The following is an 18,186-nucleotide window of genomic DNA, read 5'->3' as shown; positions in this document are numbered from 1 at the left end:
TCTCTATCCATAGCATCCGTCATTCTGACTATGATATGCCTTGGAGTCTTTTTATTTGGGTCTCTTGCTGGTACTCTTCGGACTCCTTGTATCTGGATGCCGGCCTTCTCCAGCTCTGGGAATGTTTTAGCAATGATGTCTTTGACTGTGTTTTTTTCATTGGGGTTACTTCCCTGTGCTTCTGGTACTCCAATGATTCTAATGTTGTTCCTCTTGAAGTCATCCCCCAGGGCTCTGATTCGCTCTATAGCCATTTTGAGGTCTTTGGCCATGATTTGTTGTTGTCTATAAGCTTTCTGTAGCTCATCTTCTAGGTCGCTGATTCTGTCTTCGGCTGTAGTCATTCTACTGTTGAGGCCATCTAATGAGATTTTTAGTTCATCTACTGATTCCTTTATTTGTGTGACTTCCATTCGTAGGTTTGAAATTTCTGCTCTCATTTCTTCCTGCATTTTCTTGGTAGACCGTTGCAGTGCTTCATTCCTCTCCTCCCGTAGCTTATTGGATGTCTGTTCCATGGTTGCTTGTAATAGGTCAACTCTCTTCCAGATTTCCTCTCTGAATTGTTTATCTGAGAGGTCGTAGATGTGAGTAGCCCCTGATGATGTTTCTGGAATCTTTTCATTTCCTTCTCTTGGTGGAGGGGATTTTCGCTGCTTCTTCATCTTGATATGGAAGTGTAGAGTCTGAGCTTTGTGGTTCTTTATTCCTGTTCCCTCTTGTTGTGGGAAGGAGGGTTTCTGTTTGTGCTAAGCTTCCCTTATTCAGTGATAGGTTGTATAAAGTTAGACTAAGCTAGTGGGTATTTTGCATAGGTGATTGAGATGATTAAAGTGATTTTCAAAGAAATAGACAATACCTATTGTGCTAAGGTCAGAGATAATATCTGTGGAGATAATATCTGCGGCCGCGTTAGCATTGGCCGCTCTGACATAAGGCCACGCCCACTTTGAGACCACGCCCACTGAAATGCAGGCCACGCCCCCAGAATCTTCCTGGCGGGGTCGCAGTTTCTCGCAGGTCCGCGCAGCGCAGGGAAGCGTTTTTCCGGTCGGTCCTCACCTGTTCAAGACACGGGAGATGGGGCGGCGCTGGCCTGGGTTGGCCGCCGTGGCAAGGTGGAAGAGGATGCAGAGAAGCCCAAGCCGGCAGGAAGCCGCCTTGGGGGACCTCAAATCATATTCTTTAATGTAGGTGGATGCCCCAGTATTTGCATCACCTTTGTACCACCTATCCATCAATAAGGTTTGAATTAAATGATTTTCTTTGCCCCAGAAGTGCCATTTCTGTGTCCATTTCTTTATATCACTGTATCAGTGTCATCCCGTTGCTCATCGACTTGCTCGAGCAGGTACCAGTAATGTCTCCATTGTGAGACTTGTTACAGATTTTTGGCATATTGGATACACCACGGGTAGCTTGCCAGGCTCTGCCGTGCGGGCAGGAGACTCTCAGTAGCTTGCTGGGCTCTCCGAGAGGGGCAGAAGAATCGAACCCACGTTGGCCACGTGCAAGGCAAACGCCCTATCCACTGCGCTATCGCTCCAGCCCATTTCTTTATATAATCTTTTGTTACAAATATTTTGTTATTTTTGTTATAATATTCAATATATTTTTGAATATTTTGTTACAAATAAGTGGGCAGCAGTAACTAAGGTTTTTGTAGTGATGAGAACTTTGTAGTAATGGAACGCAGTATTATTGTAACACAGTCGTATTAACTTTACTCCCATAATGTTAATAAATCCACGTGATTTATTTTGTATCTGGAGGATTCCAACTTTCTTGATATTAAGCCTAGGTGGTTGACAATAGAAAAAAGAGTGAGTGACAGCAATGGAAAACAAATTATCAAATGCTTTCTTTTCAGCAGGTCAACTTTAGGGGGTAGAAACTCCAAATCAATAATAGTGAGTATTTTGTTGAAATATTGAATGTAATCAAAGTAAAGTGAAAGTAAAGTAAAATTTACCAGTTACACATGTGGGGTGGGGGGCTGGGGAGGGGGGAGGGGGGAGGTATACTGTGATTCTTGGTGGTGGAATATGTACACTGGTGAAGGGATGGGTATTCGAGCATTCTTTAACTGAGACTTAAACCTGAAAGCTTTGTAACTTTCTTTTTTTGGGGGGGGTCACACCCGGCGATGCTGAGGGGTTACTCCTGGCTCTGCACTCAGGAATTACCCCTGGCGGTGCTCAGGGGACCATATGGGATGCTGGGAATCGAACCCGGGTCGGCCGCGTGCAAGGCAAACGCCCTACCCGCTGTGCTATTGCTCCAGCCCCTAGCTTTGTAACTTTCCACATGGTGATTCAATAAAAGAATAAGTTTAAAAAAAAAAAAGAGTGAGTGACATGGCTTAAAGTTGTCCAGAGTGGGGGCTTGGATATAGCTCAGTGGGACAGCATGGACGTTCCATGAATGAAGCCTGGGTTTATGAACAAATAAAATTGCTGCAGCAATCATCAGACACACGTGAGGGTAGAAATTGAGCCAGACACTTACATAAATAAGTGATAAGTAAAAATAAAAATAGAGTCAGACAATTATGACTGATCATTAGTAATCCACATCATGAAAGTTAATTGCACTGGGGCTGAAGCGATAGCACAGTGGGTAGGATGTTTGCCATGCTTGCAACTGACCTGGGTTCAATCCCCAGAATTCCATATATGGTCCCCCAAGCACTGCCAGGAGTAAGTCCTGAATGCAAAGCCAGGAGTAACCCCCCAAAAAAAATTAATTTAATTCGATTTAATTTTAAAAGAAACTTAATAGAACTGCATATGAGTAAAATTAAATACTGATAATATTTTCTTCCATTTGAACATCTTTTTTAATTTTTATTTTACTTTTATACAGTTGTTCACAATAAATCATACATTTAATATTCAAACACCAAATCCCACCATCCTTGCACCTTCCCACCACCACCAAGAGAAAGTGTGTGAAGACTGTTGTATTTCATCCTGGAGCCATTAAGCCCTCATATAAGAGTTTACAAACAGGCTTGTTAAACCCAGTGAAAAGTGTGCTATTCATGGTATATCAGTGACGTAGCATATGAGAGGTCACTCACTCCAGGAATTCTAAAACAGAATACCACTCTAGAGCAGATTCACTCATGGGTGAGGCTCATCCAAGCGTGTGGAGAGGGGCCATGAGCATGGCAGCGATGGGTTCTGGAGATTTTTGGGTGCTGAGGCTCTGTTGGGGCAGGGAGGGAAACTCAATCCACCCCCTTCCCTGTCCCCCAGTTGCCCCGGTGAAGACAACCTGGTGGGAGTTCTGAACGTTCTATGTTGCTCTCTTCCCAGAGCTTTATTCCTGAGTCTCTGATCCCAGCCGTTGACAAACATCTTTTTTTTGCAAGAAGAATCTGCATTAGGTCTTACTGTTTTTGTTGACTTCAAAGGAGTGTGACTTTGGATTGTTCGAATCTATCAATGTCCTTGTTCCTCTCATTGCTCTTTAACTGAATTTGATTTTCTAGGAAATCAAATTGATATTCTAGGAAGCTATAGCTGTGTTAAAATTTAGGATACCGGGGCTGGAGCCATAGCATAGCGGGTAGGGCGTTTGCCTTGCATGCAGTCGACCTAGGTTTGATTCCCAGCATCCCATAGGGTCCCCCGAGCACTGCCAGGAGTAATTTCTGAGTGCAGAGGCAGGAGTAACTCCTGTGCATTGCTGAGTGTGACCCTCCAAAAAATTTTAGGGTACTGATATACAGACTTACTGTACCTCACCTATACCAGAGTGTCACAACCCCTGACCAGTGTGTTTTTCTATGTTCTGGTCTAGTCTTCCTCCCCCCTCTCCCTCGACCCTCTGTTTGGTTATTGGTTCTGTATTCCAGTGTCCAGAATTTTTCATTCCTCAGTGATCTCCCTGTTTTTACTTTGACTCTCTGTATTCCACAGATGAGTAAGACGATCCCGTATTTGCACTTGTCCGATGACTTATTTCCCTTAACATGATACTCTCAAATTCCATCCAGGTTGTCAAAAAACTTCTCTCATTTCCTTAGCTCCTTCTACACAAATTGAATGTCAATTTTAAAAGAGGAATATAAAGAAAAGTCATATGAGAGAAGAATTCTAGGAAGAATGTTTGTAAGAAACAGAGAAAATAGCACAATTGCTGTATTTGTGAATTGCTGAAATTCAAAATATACACACAACGATGAGGCTCTGCATGTCTGTTAGTTACGCTCATTGATTTTCCCAAAGGTGTCTCTGCTCCGTGGACCCACACAATGTCACAAGCACCGTGAAATTCCTCCTCCTGGGCCTCTCCGATGATCCCCGAATACAGCCCCTCCTTTTCGGTCTGTTTCTGTCCATGTACCTGGTCACCATCACCGGGAACCTGCTCATCATCCTGGCCGTCTGCTCAAGCTCCCACCTGCACACCCCCATGTACTTCTTCCTCTCCATCCTGTCCACGGCTGACATTGCCTTCACCTCCACCACGATGCCAAAGATGATTTGGAACATTCACACTCAGAGCAGGACCATCTCCCATGCTGGCTGCCTGGTGCAATTGTCTTTATCTAATCTTTTTGGCTGTATGGACAGTGCCACTTTAACCGTGATGGCATATGATCACTTTGTGGCCATCTGCCACCCCCTGCACTACCCAATCATCATGAACCCCCGCCTCTGAAGCTGGCTGCTCTTGGCATCTGCTTTTATCAGCCTGCTGGACTCCCAGGCACATTGTCTGTTGATGTCACAGCTCACCTTCTGCACTCACATAGAAATTCCTCATTTCTTCTGTGACCTCCCTCAACTTCTCAGGCTGTCCTGTGGGGACACCTTCACTGATAAGCTATTAATGTATTTTTTCAGTGCGATCTTTGGTGGGGCACCAGTCTCGGTAATCCTGTACTCTTATTTCAGAATTGTGTCCTCTGTTTTGAGAGTCTCATCCACAGGTGGGAGGTCCAAAGCCTTCTCCACCTGTGGCTCTCACCTGTCCGTTGTTTGTTTATTTTATGGGACAGGCATTGGGGTATATCTCAGCTCAGTTATCTCCCATTCTCCCAGGAAGGGGGCAGTGACCTCAGTGGTGTATTCAATGGTGGTTCCCATGCTGAACCCCTTCATCTACAGCCTGAGAAACAAGGACATCAAGAGGGCCTTCCAGAAGCTTTTCAATAGAACAACACAATCTTAGTTCTTATGTTATTTTTATCATATAACAAAAAAAGTTGCTGTAATTCCAACCATCACACATCAGCAATTTGAATCCCCTGTTGGCATCACCTTGTAACATTTTCATATCACTTAATCTACCTGTCTAGAAACTGGGGTCGGGGGGAAGCTTATTTTGTCTCTTCTTGTGTAAGAAAGAGGGAATGTTCTAGAATCATATAACCCAAATAACCCCAATAAACACAATTCTATTATCCCTTATATTGTTATATATCTGTCACCTATGACCCAGAAATCATGTAGGAAGGCAAACTCGCCTCACTTTTTTTAATTAATTGAATCCTCATGAGATGCACAGTTATCAAGTTCATGATTAGGTTTCAGTCATACTATGTTCCATCACCCCTCCCTTCACTAGTGTACATTTTCCTTTACCAATGTCCCTCCACCACAGACATTTCCTGCCGAACCCTCCCACCCGCTGCCTATCTCCCCCTATTTTGGGCATTCTGGTTAGCAATAAGGTGCTAAAAGATTGTCATGTTTGGGCCAGAGCGATAGTACAATGGGTAAGGCATTTGCCTTGCATGCAGCCAACCTGGGTTCAATCCCCAGTATCCCATATGGTCCCCCAGTAACTTCCAGGAGAAATTCCTGAGAGAAGAGCCAGGAGTAACCCCTGAACATTGCTGGATGTGACCAAAAAGAAAATCAAAAGAAAAAAAAAAGATTTTCATGTTTGTCCCTTTACCTCCTTTCAGCACTCAGTTCTTGTTCAGAGTGATCATTTCCAACTATCATTGCCATAGTGGTCCCTTCTCCATCCTAACTGCCCTCTTCCACCACCACTGTGGCAAGCATCCAACCATGGACCATCCCGGCTTTGGGCCCAAACTCGCCTTTTAAGAAATATAAACATGAGAACAGAAGGACAGCACAGTGGGTAGGGCGTTCGCCTTGCATGCAGCTTACCAAAATTCAATCCCCAGGTATCCCCTAGGGTCCCCTGAGCACCACCAGGAGTAATTCTTCAGTGCAGAGCCAGGAGTTACCCTGAGCATCATTAGGTGTGACTCAAAATGTCCAAAAAAAAAAAAAATAATCTGGGCTGGAGAGACGCTAGGGCATTTGCCTTGCATGCAGCTGACCGAGTTCATTCCCAGCATTCCATATGCTTTGTTCCCTGGCATTCCATATGGTTCCTCAAACTAGGAGTAACTACTATCAGGAGTTATTCCTGAGTGTAGAGTCAGGAAATACTGAGAATCACTGGACATCACTGAAAAAAAACAAAGAAAAAGAAATATCAAGATCTGAGTACACATTTTTGTTGCCATTTTTATGACTCTTGTGCCTGTGTTCAAGAAACCTCGACTTTGATTTTATCTAAGACTGTAGGTGGCGAATAATGTACTTCAATTTTTTTCTTTTTCTTTTTTTAATTTAATTTATTTTTTAATTGAGTCACCGTGAGAAGAGTTACAGGGCTTTTAGGATCAAGTCTCAGTAATACTATGCTCAAACACCCATCCCTTCACCAGTGCACATGTTCCACCACCAAAATCCCCAGCATACCCCCCTCCCACTCCCCCTCTTACTGTGTGGCAGATGATTTTCACTTTACTCTTTCCTTACTTTTATTACATTCAATTTTCGACAGGAAACTCACCATCATTATTTGGAGTTTTTCCTCCAATAGTCATACCTGTCGGAATGGTATCATTAGGTTGTATGTTTTCTATTTCAAGAAAGGTCTTGTGGCTACATAAGTGACCCCGAAGTTTGGAGATGTCCCAGTCCCGCATACCAGAGCTGTGTTAGTAGAAGCTCAGTGTTGCTGGAGCTCCATCTGGAGAAGGCGTGCTGGCTGTACCTTCTCCGTCAGGCACCCCAGTGTTGTTGGCCTGGTCTGGGGTCCAGAGCACTCTCCCGCTTTCAGTGCCTGCCTGAACGCCCAGATTCTTCACTGTTGCCTCAGGCAAGATAGCGCTGAGGGCGGGTTGAGGGTGTGACTTCCGGTGGCTGGGGCAAATTGGAAACTGGGCTGGCACCACCCCGTTCTAGTACCCCCTGCGATTTGGAGTCTTTTCTTTTTGCATCCCAGGAACTGACCCAGGGCTTCATACATGAAAGCAAATACTCTGCTGCCAAACTCCATCCATAACCCCCAGATCATCATTTTTAGTTTCATATAGGGAGTTTCTGGGTTCTTTTTGACTTGTCTATTCTTCGAGGTTCACCCAGATTTCCCATCTCCCAGTATCTAGGCGGTCACACCCAGGGGCTGCCCCCAGCGCCATGTAATCCTGTCAATGGCCAGCATCCAGAGACTTAAAAGCCAGCTCCCGGAAGTGCTAGGCCACTTTGCGACCGCTTGATATCTTATAGCCTACTTCTCCCTCTCGGAGACCTGGCAAACTACTGGGAGTTTCCTGCCCACATGAGAGAGCCTGGCAAAGTCCCCATGGTGTATTAATGTGCCAAAAACAGTAACAAGTTGGGTCTCATTCCTCTGACCCTGAAATAGCCTCCAGTACAGCATCGTTGGAAGGACGAATAGAGAGAGGCTTCTAAAATCTCAGTGCTTGGATGAATGGAGACATTACTGAGACCACTCGAGAAATTCGACCATCAATGGGATGATGATGATGATGATGATGATGATGATAATGATGATGATGATGATGATGATGATGATTCTTCAAGGTTACAACAAATGGTTCCTTGGAACTATAGGGAGGGTGGGATTAAACCTGGGGCTCTTGAGGGCAAAGCAGGAGCTGATGCCCTTTGAACTGTCTCCCAGCTCTCGTCTTCTCTTCTAAAGATGACTTCATGGGCAATGCAGAAAAACTCATGTTAATTAATATCCAAGGACAGAAAGAACAGAGACCAGGGCCTGGAGCGATAGCACAGTGGATAGGGCATTTGCCTTGCATGCGGCCAACCTGGGTTAGATTCCCAGCATCCCATATGCTAACCTGAGCACCTCCATGGCTGATTTCCTGAGCACAAAACCAGGAGTAAGCTCTGAGCATCACTAGGTATGCCCCCTCCAAGAAAAAAAGTAAATTATGGATTATCTTTGATGGGTGTGGGGGCTACACAAAATTACTGGGGCCACCAGGGCACGACCCAGTGATGCTCAAGGTACTATGTCTGGGACTAAACATAACTTAATTTTTTTGGTTCTATGGGTCACACTCAAAAACACTCTGGGGTTATTTCTGGCTCTACACTCAAAATTACTCTTGGTGGTGTACATGGGACCCTATGGGAGGCCAGGAATTGAACTCAGGTCAGCCATGTGCAAGGCAAACCCCCTCCCCACTGTACTACTGATCCGGAACCCTGGGACTGCACTCGGGATTCCTGCATGCAAAGCATAAGCCCAGCCCTTTGAGTCAATTTCCCACTCTCCCTCATTCCTTCTAAGAACTAAGTGACACGCAAACACTCAGACTTGAATTACCAAGAAGTTTGGGAGCAGAAGAGGTGAACTCACACCAACATAAGGACAGTGGTGGTTCTTGTGCATGGTGGTGAAGGTGCCAGAGAGCATTGCATCCTGGTGGGCTCTGAATTAATTAATTAAATCTATCCTGGTTTCCTGTCCTGTAATCACAATAATTTGTAGATTTATCCTGTCTTGTGTGTGGTTAACCAGATGCCAATCCTTTGCTGGGGGCGGGGCCTAAGGGGGGAATGTCTTCAAATAGTATCTACCCACAAAGTTTGAAAACACAGAACTTCAGCAAATATCTCAAGGACAGCTTTATGGGGATATATTTAGGTTTTCTTAAAAAAAGTATCCACCAGGAGTGGATAAATAAGAGGGAATATTTTTCGTATAATATATATGAATCAGAAGAAATATGATTCTAATTGGACTGTCATTCAAATAGATAAACCTCAAATATAATAATAAATGGATCTAAAGAGAAAAAAGACTTGCTTGAGAAAATTGAGATTGTTTTGGATTTTTCCAGAGGGATGCATCCTTTTGCAAGATTTGCATAATTACTTAAGACGTCAATGTTCGAAAGTCATAAGTTCAAGTGTACATTTATGACAGAATCTTTAGGATCAGAATCAGAGTGCACAGGTGACCTTTCTTTAGGAAGGAAGAGGTCTACACGGTCTAATTACATTCAATTCCCCCTTTCCTCACCAGGCCCTCAGGGACTGGGCTAACAAGGAACACGGGCTCTCACTATTCACCCTGTGTGTTGATCCCCCAAGACCTCGGAAGAGTAATAAGGACCAGCCCCTCGGTCCAGAGGGTATTTCTCAGTGAGGCTCCTACCTGCATCCTCTTTCACCTCCATCACCTGTGCGGGTTCATGCCTGACTACGCCTTCTTCCCCATCCCCAGCACGGAGTCTCAGCTTCCATCATTCACGAGGGAGGAGAGCCGGGGGCCCCAGCTCCAAGCATGAGCCAGCAGGGACCCACCAGAGACCAGTGAGTGGGAAGGGGGGTGCCGGGTGGGAAGGACAGTCCTGACTCTTGTCTCCTCACCCGGACAGGTGGGACATGGAGACAGACATGGGGGTGCCATGTGCATCGTTTCTGTGCAGACACACAGAGAGCTTGTGTTTGCTTTTCTGTGGGGGGGGGGGGAGTCTCAGATCCCCAGGGAATGTGCTGCGGAGTTTTGCATATTTCTTTTGCATAATCACCACGACCTGTGTCAGTGACAATCTCATTTTACTTTTCACCATCTGACACTGGCAAAGAACGGCATATTACTAACAATGGAGGGAACAAAAGATCACAAGTGTCTACCTATTTCTGTTTTAAAAACAAATTCTCCCGGGGCTGGAGCAATAGCAAAGCGGGTAGTGTGTTTGCCTTGCACGTGGCTGACCCGGGTACGATTCCCAGCATCCCATGTGGTCCCACAAGCACTGCCAGGAGTAATTCCTAAGTGCATGAGCCAGGAGAAAGCCATGTGCATTGCTGGGTGTGACCCAAAAAGCAAAAAAAAAAAAAAAAAAAGAATCTCCCTTCCTTATTCCCATCCCTCATTCCACAATGACTGCTCTTTCATGAAAATCATCAAATGATCCAAACGGTAGAAAGTCACCAAAATGTGGGGCAGGAGCGATAGTACAGGCATATAGGGCATTTACCTTGCACACAGCCAACCCAGGTTTGATCCTTGGCATCCCATACTCCCCCTAGCACCACTAGGAGTAATTCCTGACTATAGAGAGTCAGTAGTAACCCCTGAGTATTGCAGGGTATGGCTGGGGGCAAAAATTTTACCCAAATACCATCTCTTAAATAGGGGGTAGAAAACTTAGGTAGAGTCAGCTTTGAGCCTGAACAGAACACCGGAGCTGTGTTGGGACCAGTCCACCTCCCCTTTCTCTACTCGGGATTCTCCGGGGTTGGTACTGGGGTGGAGGTAGGTGGGTGAGTGGTGATGGACATTCATTGCTGATTCCCTGCATCTGCAAGATGGTGCCATCACTTGGAGAACTAACACAAAACCGCTATGTCAGTGACTCTGTGGAACACAATGATCAATTTTCATTCGTGAGCTCACAGGAGCATCCTTATCAGTACATCTTCTGCATATTGCAGACGGCTTTGTTCCCGACTATTTTTTCCCACTTCTCTCGGCCTTTATGTCTGAAGTCATGAGGCACATTTTCTCCTTTCTTCTCAAGTCCTCTTCCTGGATTGAGTTTCATTTAGCTCCCAGGAGGTGTTTTGTAGAAAAACCTATAGCCAAGGATGATGATGATAGAAGTTGTTGATAAAAGGGAATGTTCACTGGGATTGGTGTCTGGGAATAGGGTGGGCACAAAGCCCTGAGAGAGGACGGGGCTTCCTCTGGGGGTGTGACTCTGACTGATGAGCCAGTAGCATCAGTTCTTTTTCTTTTTTTTTTTTTTTTTTTTGCTTTTTGGGTCACACTTCGCAATGCACAGGGGTTACTCTTGAATCTGCACTCAGAAATTACCCGCAGTGGTGCTCGGAGGACCATATTGAATGCTAGAAATCTAACCCCGATCGGACACGTGTAAGCCGAACAATGTGCTATCGATTCAGCCCCATCTTTTTTTTTTTAATGAATCACCATGAGTTACAATTACAAAACTTTCATGTTTGAGATTCAGTCATACAATGGTAGAATACCCTCCCTCAACCAGTGCACATTTTCTACCATCAATGTCCCCAGTATCCCTCCCACTCCCCCATCCCATTGCTCTCTCTTCCTCTATAGCAAATAATTTCCCTCTTGCTCTCTCTCTCTACTTGTAGATATTATACTTTGCAATGCAGATACTGAGAGGACATCATGTTTGGTCCTTTATCTACTTTCAGTACACATCTCCCATCCCAAACGATCATACAACCCTCATTGACATAGTGATCCCATCTCTATCCCATTTGCCTTCTCCCCCGGCTCATAAGACAGGCTTCCAACCATGGACCAGTTTTCCTGGTCCTTGTCTCTACAGTCCTTAGATATTAGTCTCATATTAAGGTACCAACAGTTTTGGGCTGGAGATAGTACAGAGGGTAGGGCATTTGCCTTGCACAAAGCCAACCCGGGTTCGATTCCCAGCATCCCATATGGTCCCCCAAGCACTTCTAGGAGTAATTCCTGAGTGCAGAGCCATGAGCGACCCTGTGCATCCCAAGGTGTGACCCAAAAAGAAAAAAATATATCCTGATCAAACATTCTGCTTGAATCCAATTTAGAGAATTTGTAGATTAAAAAATATGGAATGTTCCTAAACCAAAATTAGAGGATAAAGAATACATAACATACCTTCCCATTTGGAACTGTACCCCTTACATTGCCCACTACATTAGCACAAAAGCTTCTCAAAAACTCAATGGTGGACACTGAGTACTCAATTTGAGTATTTATGACCTTGAGTCATAAATGAAAATGGTAACATTAGGCACTGACAGGAAGTTCCTACCTTCATATTGCTTTGATTTTCACATCTTTTGACATATCTTGACACCCAAGGTGTAAGCTCTTCCCCCAGACCTTGAGCGTTGCATGAATCTGCTTCATGTCCTGCTGTTGAAGTCAGAACTGATGCTACCTCTCTCTCTCTCTCTCTCTCTCTCTCTCTCTCTCTCTTTCTTTCTTTTCTTTTTCTTTTTGGGTCACATCCCGGGATGCACAGGGTCACTCCTGGTTTTGCACTCAGAAATTAATCCTGGCGGTGCTCGGGGGACCATATAGGATGCGGGGTATGGAACCCAGGTCAGCTGCGTGCAAGGCAAATGCCCTCCCCACTGTGTTTTCCCTCCAGCGCAGAATTGGTGCACCTTAATATGAGACTAACATCTAAGTTAGTAGAGACACGGACCAGGAAAGTTGCTCCATAGTTGGAAGCCTGTCTTATGAGCCGGGGAGAAGGCAACAGGAATACAGAAGGGATCACTATGTCAATGAGGGTTGTATGATCGTTTGGGATGGCAGATGTGTGCTGAAAGTAGATAAAGGACCAAACATGATGGCCTCTCAGAATCTATATTGCAAACCATAATGCCCAAAAGTAGAGAGAGAGCAAGAGGGAAACTATCTGCCATAGAGGAAAGGGAGGGGTGGGATGGGGGTGGATGCATGTCTGTTAGTCATGCTCATTGATTTTCCCCAAAGGTGTCTCTGCTCCGTGGACCCACACAATGTCACAAGCACCATGGAATTCCTCCTCCTGGGCCTCTCCGATGATCCCCAAATACAGCCCCTCCTTTTCGGTCTGTTCTTATCCATGTACCTGGTCACCATCACCGGGAACCTGCTCATCATCCTGGCCGTCTGCTCAAGCTCCCACCTGCACACGCCCATGTACTTCTTCCTCTCCATCCTGTCCACAGCTGACATTGGCTTTACCTCCACCACTATGCCAAAGATGATTTGGGACATTCACACTCAGAGCAGGACCATCTCCCATACCGGCTGCCTGGTGCAATTGTCTTTGTTTAATCTTTTTGGCTGTATGGACAGTGCCATTTTAACCGTGATGGCGTATGATCGCTTTGTGGCCATCTGCCACCCCCTGCACTACCCCATCATCATGAACCCCCGCCTCTGCAGCTGGCTGCTCCTGGCATCTGCTTTTATGAGCCTGCTGGACTCCCAGGCACATTGCCTGATGATGTCACAGCTCACCTTCTGCACCCACGTGGAAATTCCTCATTTCTTCTGTGACCCCCCTCAACTTCTCAGGCTGTCCTGTGGGGACACATCCACTGATAACCTATTAATGTATTTTTTCAGTGCAATCTTTGGTGGGGCACCAGTCTCAGGGATCCTGTACTCTTATTCCAGAATCGTGTCCTCTGTTTTAAGAGTCTCATCCACGGGTGGGAGGTCCAAAGCCTTCTCCACCTGTGGCTCTCACCTGTCCGTTGTTTTCTTATTTTATGGGACAGGCATTGGGGTATACCTCAGCTCAGCTGTCTCCCAGTCCCCCAGGAAAGGGGCAGTGACGTCCGTAGTGTATTCAATGGTGGTCCCCATGCTGAACCCCTTCATCTACAGCCTGAGAAACAAAGACATCAAGAGGGCCTTCCAGAACCTTATCAATAGAACAACACAATCTTAATCTTAAAAAAAGTTGTTATGGAGTTGGAGCAATAGTACAGTGGGTAGGCGTTTGCCTTGAACGTGACCGACCTGGGTTTGATTTCCAGCATCCCATATGGTCCCCCAAACACCGCTAGGAGTGGCTCCTGAGTGCAGAGCCAGGAGTAACTCCTGAGCATTGATGGGTGTGACCCAAAAAGCAAAAAAAAGAAGTTGTTATAATATCAACCATCATATATCAGCAAATTGGATGCCCTGTTGACACCATTTTGTAACAGGTTCTCATATCACTTAGTTTACCTGTCTGGAAACTGGCAGGAGCGGAAGCTTATTTTGTCTCTTCTTGCGTAAGAATAGGGAATGTTCTAGAATCATATAACCTCTCATAACACATTACCCCTATAACTTTATATATCTGTCACCCATGACCCAGAAATAATGTAGGAAAGCAGACTCGCTTCACTTTTTTTAATTAATTGATTCCCCATGAGATACACAGTTACCAAGTTGTTCATAAGTGGGTTTCAGTCATACTGTGTTCCATCACCCTTCCCTTCACTAGTGTACTTTTCCTTCACCAATGTCCCCAGTTCCGCCCCCCCCCCAGATGCCTCCGCCACAGGCATTTCCCGACCACCCCCACTGCCTATCTCCCCCTATTTTTGGGCATTCTGGTTAGCAATACAGGTGCTAAAAGATTATCATGTTTGGGCCGGAGTTATAGCACAGCGGGTAGGGTGTTTGACTTGCACGCAGCCGACCTGGGTTCAATCCGTGGCATCCCATATGGTCCCCCAATCACCACCAGGAGTAATCCTGTGGGCAGAGCCAAGAGTAATCCTGGACCATTGCTGGGTGTGACCAAAAAAAAAAATCAAAAGAAAAAAATATTTTCGTGTTTGTCCCTTTACCTCCTTTCAGCACTCAGTTCTTGTTCAGAGTGATCATTTCCAACTATCATTGTCGTAGTGGTCCCTTCTCCATCCTAACTGCCCTCTTCCACCACCTCTTGTGGCAAGCATCCAACCATGGACCATTCCGGCTTTGGGCCCAAACCTGCCTTTTAAGAAATATAAATATGATGGGTTCGATTCCGAGCGTCCCATATGGGCCCCCTGAGCACCGCCAGGAGTAATTCCTGAGTGCTGAGCCAGGAGTAAACTCTGTGCATTTTCAGGTGTAACCAAAAAAAAAAAAAAAAGAAATATAAATATGAGAACAAAAGGACAGTGCAGTGGGTAGGGCGTTTGCCTTGCATGCAGCTTACCAAGATTCAATCCCCGGTAACCCCTAGGGTCCCTTGAGCAACACCCGGAGTAATTCTTCAGTGCAGAGCCAGGAGTTACCCTGAGCATCATTAGGTGTGACCCAAAAAGCCCAAAAATAAAAAATAATATTCCAGGTTGTTGCACTAACATATGCCTCAGAGACCTGGGCCCTACAAAAACAGGATGAGAACGCAATTCGGGTATCCCAAAGAGGGTTGCTAGGAGTATCACGTTTCACTCAAGTGACCTCCATCGACGTCAAGAATCAAAGATGCTCTCTTGTTTGCCAAGGCAGCAGAAATCAGATGGGTTTTTATGTTACATAATGCGATTCAGAGATGACCGCTGGACTAGAGCTGTTACCGACTAGATTCCACGGGACATCAAAAGACCGCATGGCCGCCCACCAACGAGATGGTCAGACTTCTTTGTCAAAACCTTGAATGAACGATTTGAGGCTCTTCCTGTTCCTGGAGCCAGCAGATATCATTGGGCTACACTAGCACGCGACAGGGACAAATGGAGAAGTTACTGGCACCCCTCGAGCAAATTGAAGATCAACGTGATGACAAGTGATACAAGTGACGAGTGAATCTACGCTGGAGAGACTCTAGGGCACTTGCCTTGTATCGGATGACCCGGGTTCATTCCCAGCATTCCATATGCTTGTTCCCCGGCATTCCATATGGTTCCCCCAACCAGGAGTAACTACCATCAGGACTAATTCCTGAGTGTAGAGTCAGGAGATACTGAGAATCACTGGGTGTAACTGACAAAAACAAAGGAAAAGAAATATCAATATCTGAGTACACATTTTTGTTACCACTTCCGTGACTCATGCCCATGTTCAAGAAACCTCGGCTTTGATTTCATCTAAGGCTATCGCCCTAGGTGGCAGATAATGTACTTCAATTTTTTTTCTTTTTCTTTTTGCATCCCAGGAACCGAACCAGGGCTATATACATGAAAGCAAATATTCTGCTGCCAAACTCCATCCACAACCCCCAGAGCATCATTCTTAGTTTCATATAGGGAGTTTCTGGGTTCTGTTTGGCTTGTCTATTCTCCAGGGTTATAACAAATGGTTCCTGTAGAACTATAGAGGGGTGGGATTAAACCTAGGGCTCTTGAGGGAAAAGCAGGAGCTGATGCCCTTTGAACTGTCTCCCAGTCCCGTCTAATCTTCTAAAGATGAATTCATGGGCAATGCAGAAGAGAAACATGTCTATTAATATTCAAGGACAGAAAGAACAGGGACCAGGGACTGGAGCGATAGCACAGCGGATAGGGCATTTGCCTTGCATGCTGCCGACCTGGGTTACATTCCCAGTGTCCCATACCCTCCCCCGAGCACCTCCAGGAGTAATTCCTGAGTGCATGAGCCAGGAGCAATCCCTGAGTATATGAGCCAGGTGTGACCCCTGTGCATCACTGGGTGTGACCCCCCCAAAAAAAAGAGAGAGGAAAAAATAAAAATAGAAATAAAATTTTTAAAAAGACAGTCCAGGAGGACTGTTCCATTATTGGGAACTTGCCATAAGTGTGGGGGAGAGGGTGGCAGAGGGCAGTTAGTATGGAGAAGGGACCAGTATGACAATAATAGTTGGAAGTGATCACCATACAAGAACTGAGTGCTGAAAGTAGGTAAACAGATATATATCACCAACCATAATGCCCAAAAGGATATTGATAAAGGAGGAGGAGGAGGAAGAGGAGCAAGAGAATGGGCAGGGAGGTAGGGGAAATGGGGACTCTGGTGAAGGGATGGGTACCTGAACATTGTATGACTAGGTCTCAACTAGAAACAACTTTATAACTTTCTATCTCATGGTGATTTCATTAAAAATAAATATTTTTTAAAAATTATAGACCGGAGGGTAAAGAGAAAGTAAAGTGAAATTTATCAGCTACAAAGGTGGGGTGGGGGGATAGGGGGCTGGGGGGGGTGGAGGGGAGGTTTACTGTGGTTCCTGGTGGTGGAATATGTGCACTGATGACGGGATGGGTGTTCGAGCATTGTGTAACTGAGACTTAAGCCTGAAAGCTTTGTAACTTTCCACATGGTGATTCAATAAAAAAAAAAGAGAGAGAGAGACCAGAGGGGAGTGGTTTAATGCAAGAAAAAGTGCTAAATGGAGAAAACACCCAACCAAGAATATTCAATTTGATTATCAGATTTGAAAAGAGATTTTTAGACAAACAAAAATATGTTAAAGTCCATAAACCAGCAGTGGTATTGCTGGGTCAAATGGGAGCTCAACCTCAAGTTTTTTGAGAGTCGTCCATACTGTTTTCCAAAAGGGCTGAACTAGCCGGCATTCCCACCAGCAGTGTAGAAGGGTCCCTTTCTCCCCACATCCTCTCCAACAGCGGTTGCTTTTGTTCTTTTGGATGTGTGCTAGCCTCTGTGGTGTGAGGTGGTATCTCATGGTTGTTTTGATCTGCATCTCTCTGACGATTAGTGATGTAGAGCACTTTTCAATGTGTCTTTTGGCCATTCGTATCTCTTCCTTGGTAAAGTTTCTGTTCATTTCTTCGCCCCATTTTTTGATGGGGTTGGATGTTTTCTTCTTGTAGAGTTCAACCAGTGCTTTATATACCCTTGATATCAACCCCTTATCTGATGGGTATTGTGTAAATATCCTTTCCCATTCTGTGGATAGTCTTTGTATTCTGGTCACTGTATCTCTTGCGGTGCAGAAGCTTTAAAAGCCAAAAAGTATAGTCGAAGTGACATATGCACTTATATGTTCACCGCAGCACTGTTTACAATAGGCAGAATCTGGAAAAAACCCGAGTGCCCTAGAACAGATGACTGGTTGAAGAAACTCTGGTACATATATACAATGGAATACTATGCAGCTGTCAGAAAAAATGAGGTCATGACGTTTGCATATAAGTGGATCTACATGGAAAGTATCATGCTAAGTGAAATGAGTCAGAAAGAGAGAGACAGACATAGAAAGATTGCACTCATCTGTGGAATATAGAATAATAGACTATAAGACGAACACCCAAGAATAGTAGAAATAAGTACCAGGAGGTTGTCACCATGGCTTGGAGGCTGTTCTCTCATTCTGGGCAACTCAGAGAAGGGAACAGCAAGTAAAATGTGGTTGTTGGTCATGTGGGGGAAAGATGATGCGGGCCAAATATAGACTAGAGACTGAACGCAATGGCCACTCAA

At 45.1% G+C, this 18,186-nt stretch overlaps 1 protein-coding gene and 1 pseudogene across 1 annotated transcript; both read left to right on the top strand.

The window, feature by feature from the left end:
- The first annotated feature begins 4,254 nt into the window (after positions 1 to 4,254).
- LOC101545596 (olfactory receptor 18-like) lies at positions 4,255 to 5,184 on the top strand (annotated as a pseudogene).
- Positions 5,185 to 12,820: 7,636 nt separating this feature from the next.
- Positions 12,821 to 13,750, top strand: LOC101545337 (olfactory receptor 18-like). The gene has a single exon (XM_004615021.3). The coding sequence runs from the start codon at positions 12,842 to 12,844 to the stop codon at positions 13,748 to 13,750; it is 909 nt and encodes a 302-aa protein (XP_004615078.3). The 5' UTR covers positions 12,821 to 12,841.
- The last annotated feature ends 4,436 nt before the right edge of the window (positions 13,751 to 18,186 follow it).

This window comes from Sorex araneus, chromosome 2 (assembly GCF_027595985.1).
Source record: "Sorex araneus isolate mSorAra2 chromosome 2, mSorAra2.pri, whole genome shotgun sequence".
Taxonomy (NCBI): Eukaryota; Metazoa; Chordata; class Mammalia; order Eulipotyphla; family Soricidae; genus Sorex; species Sorex araneus.
This window is presented reverse-complemented; position numbering and strand designations above follow the sequence as displayed.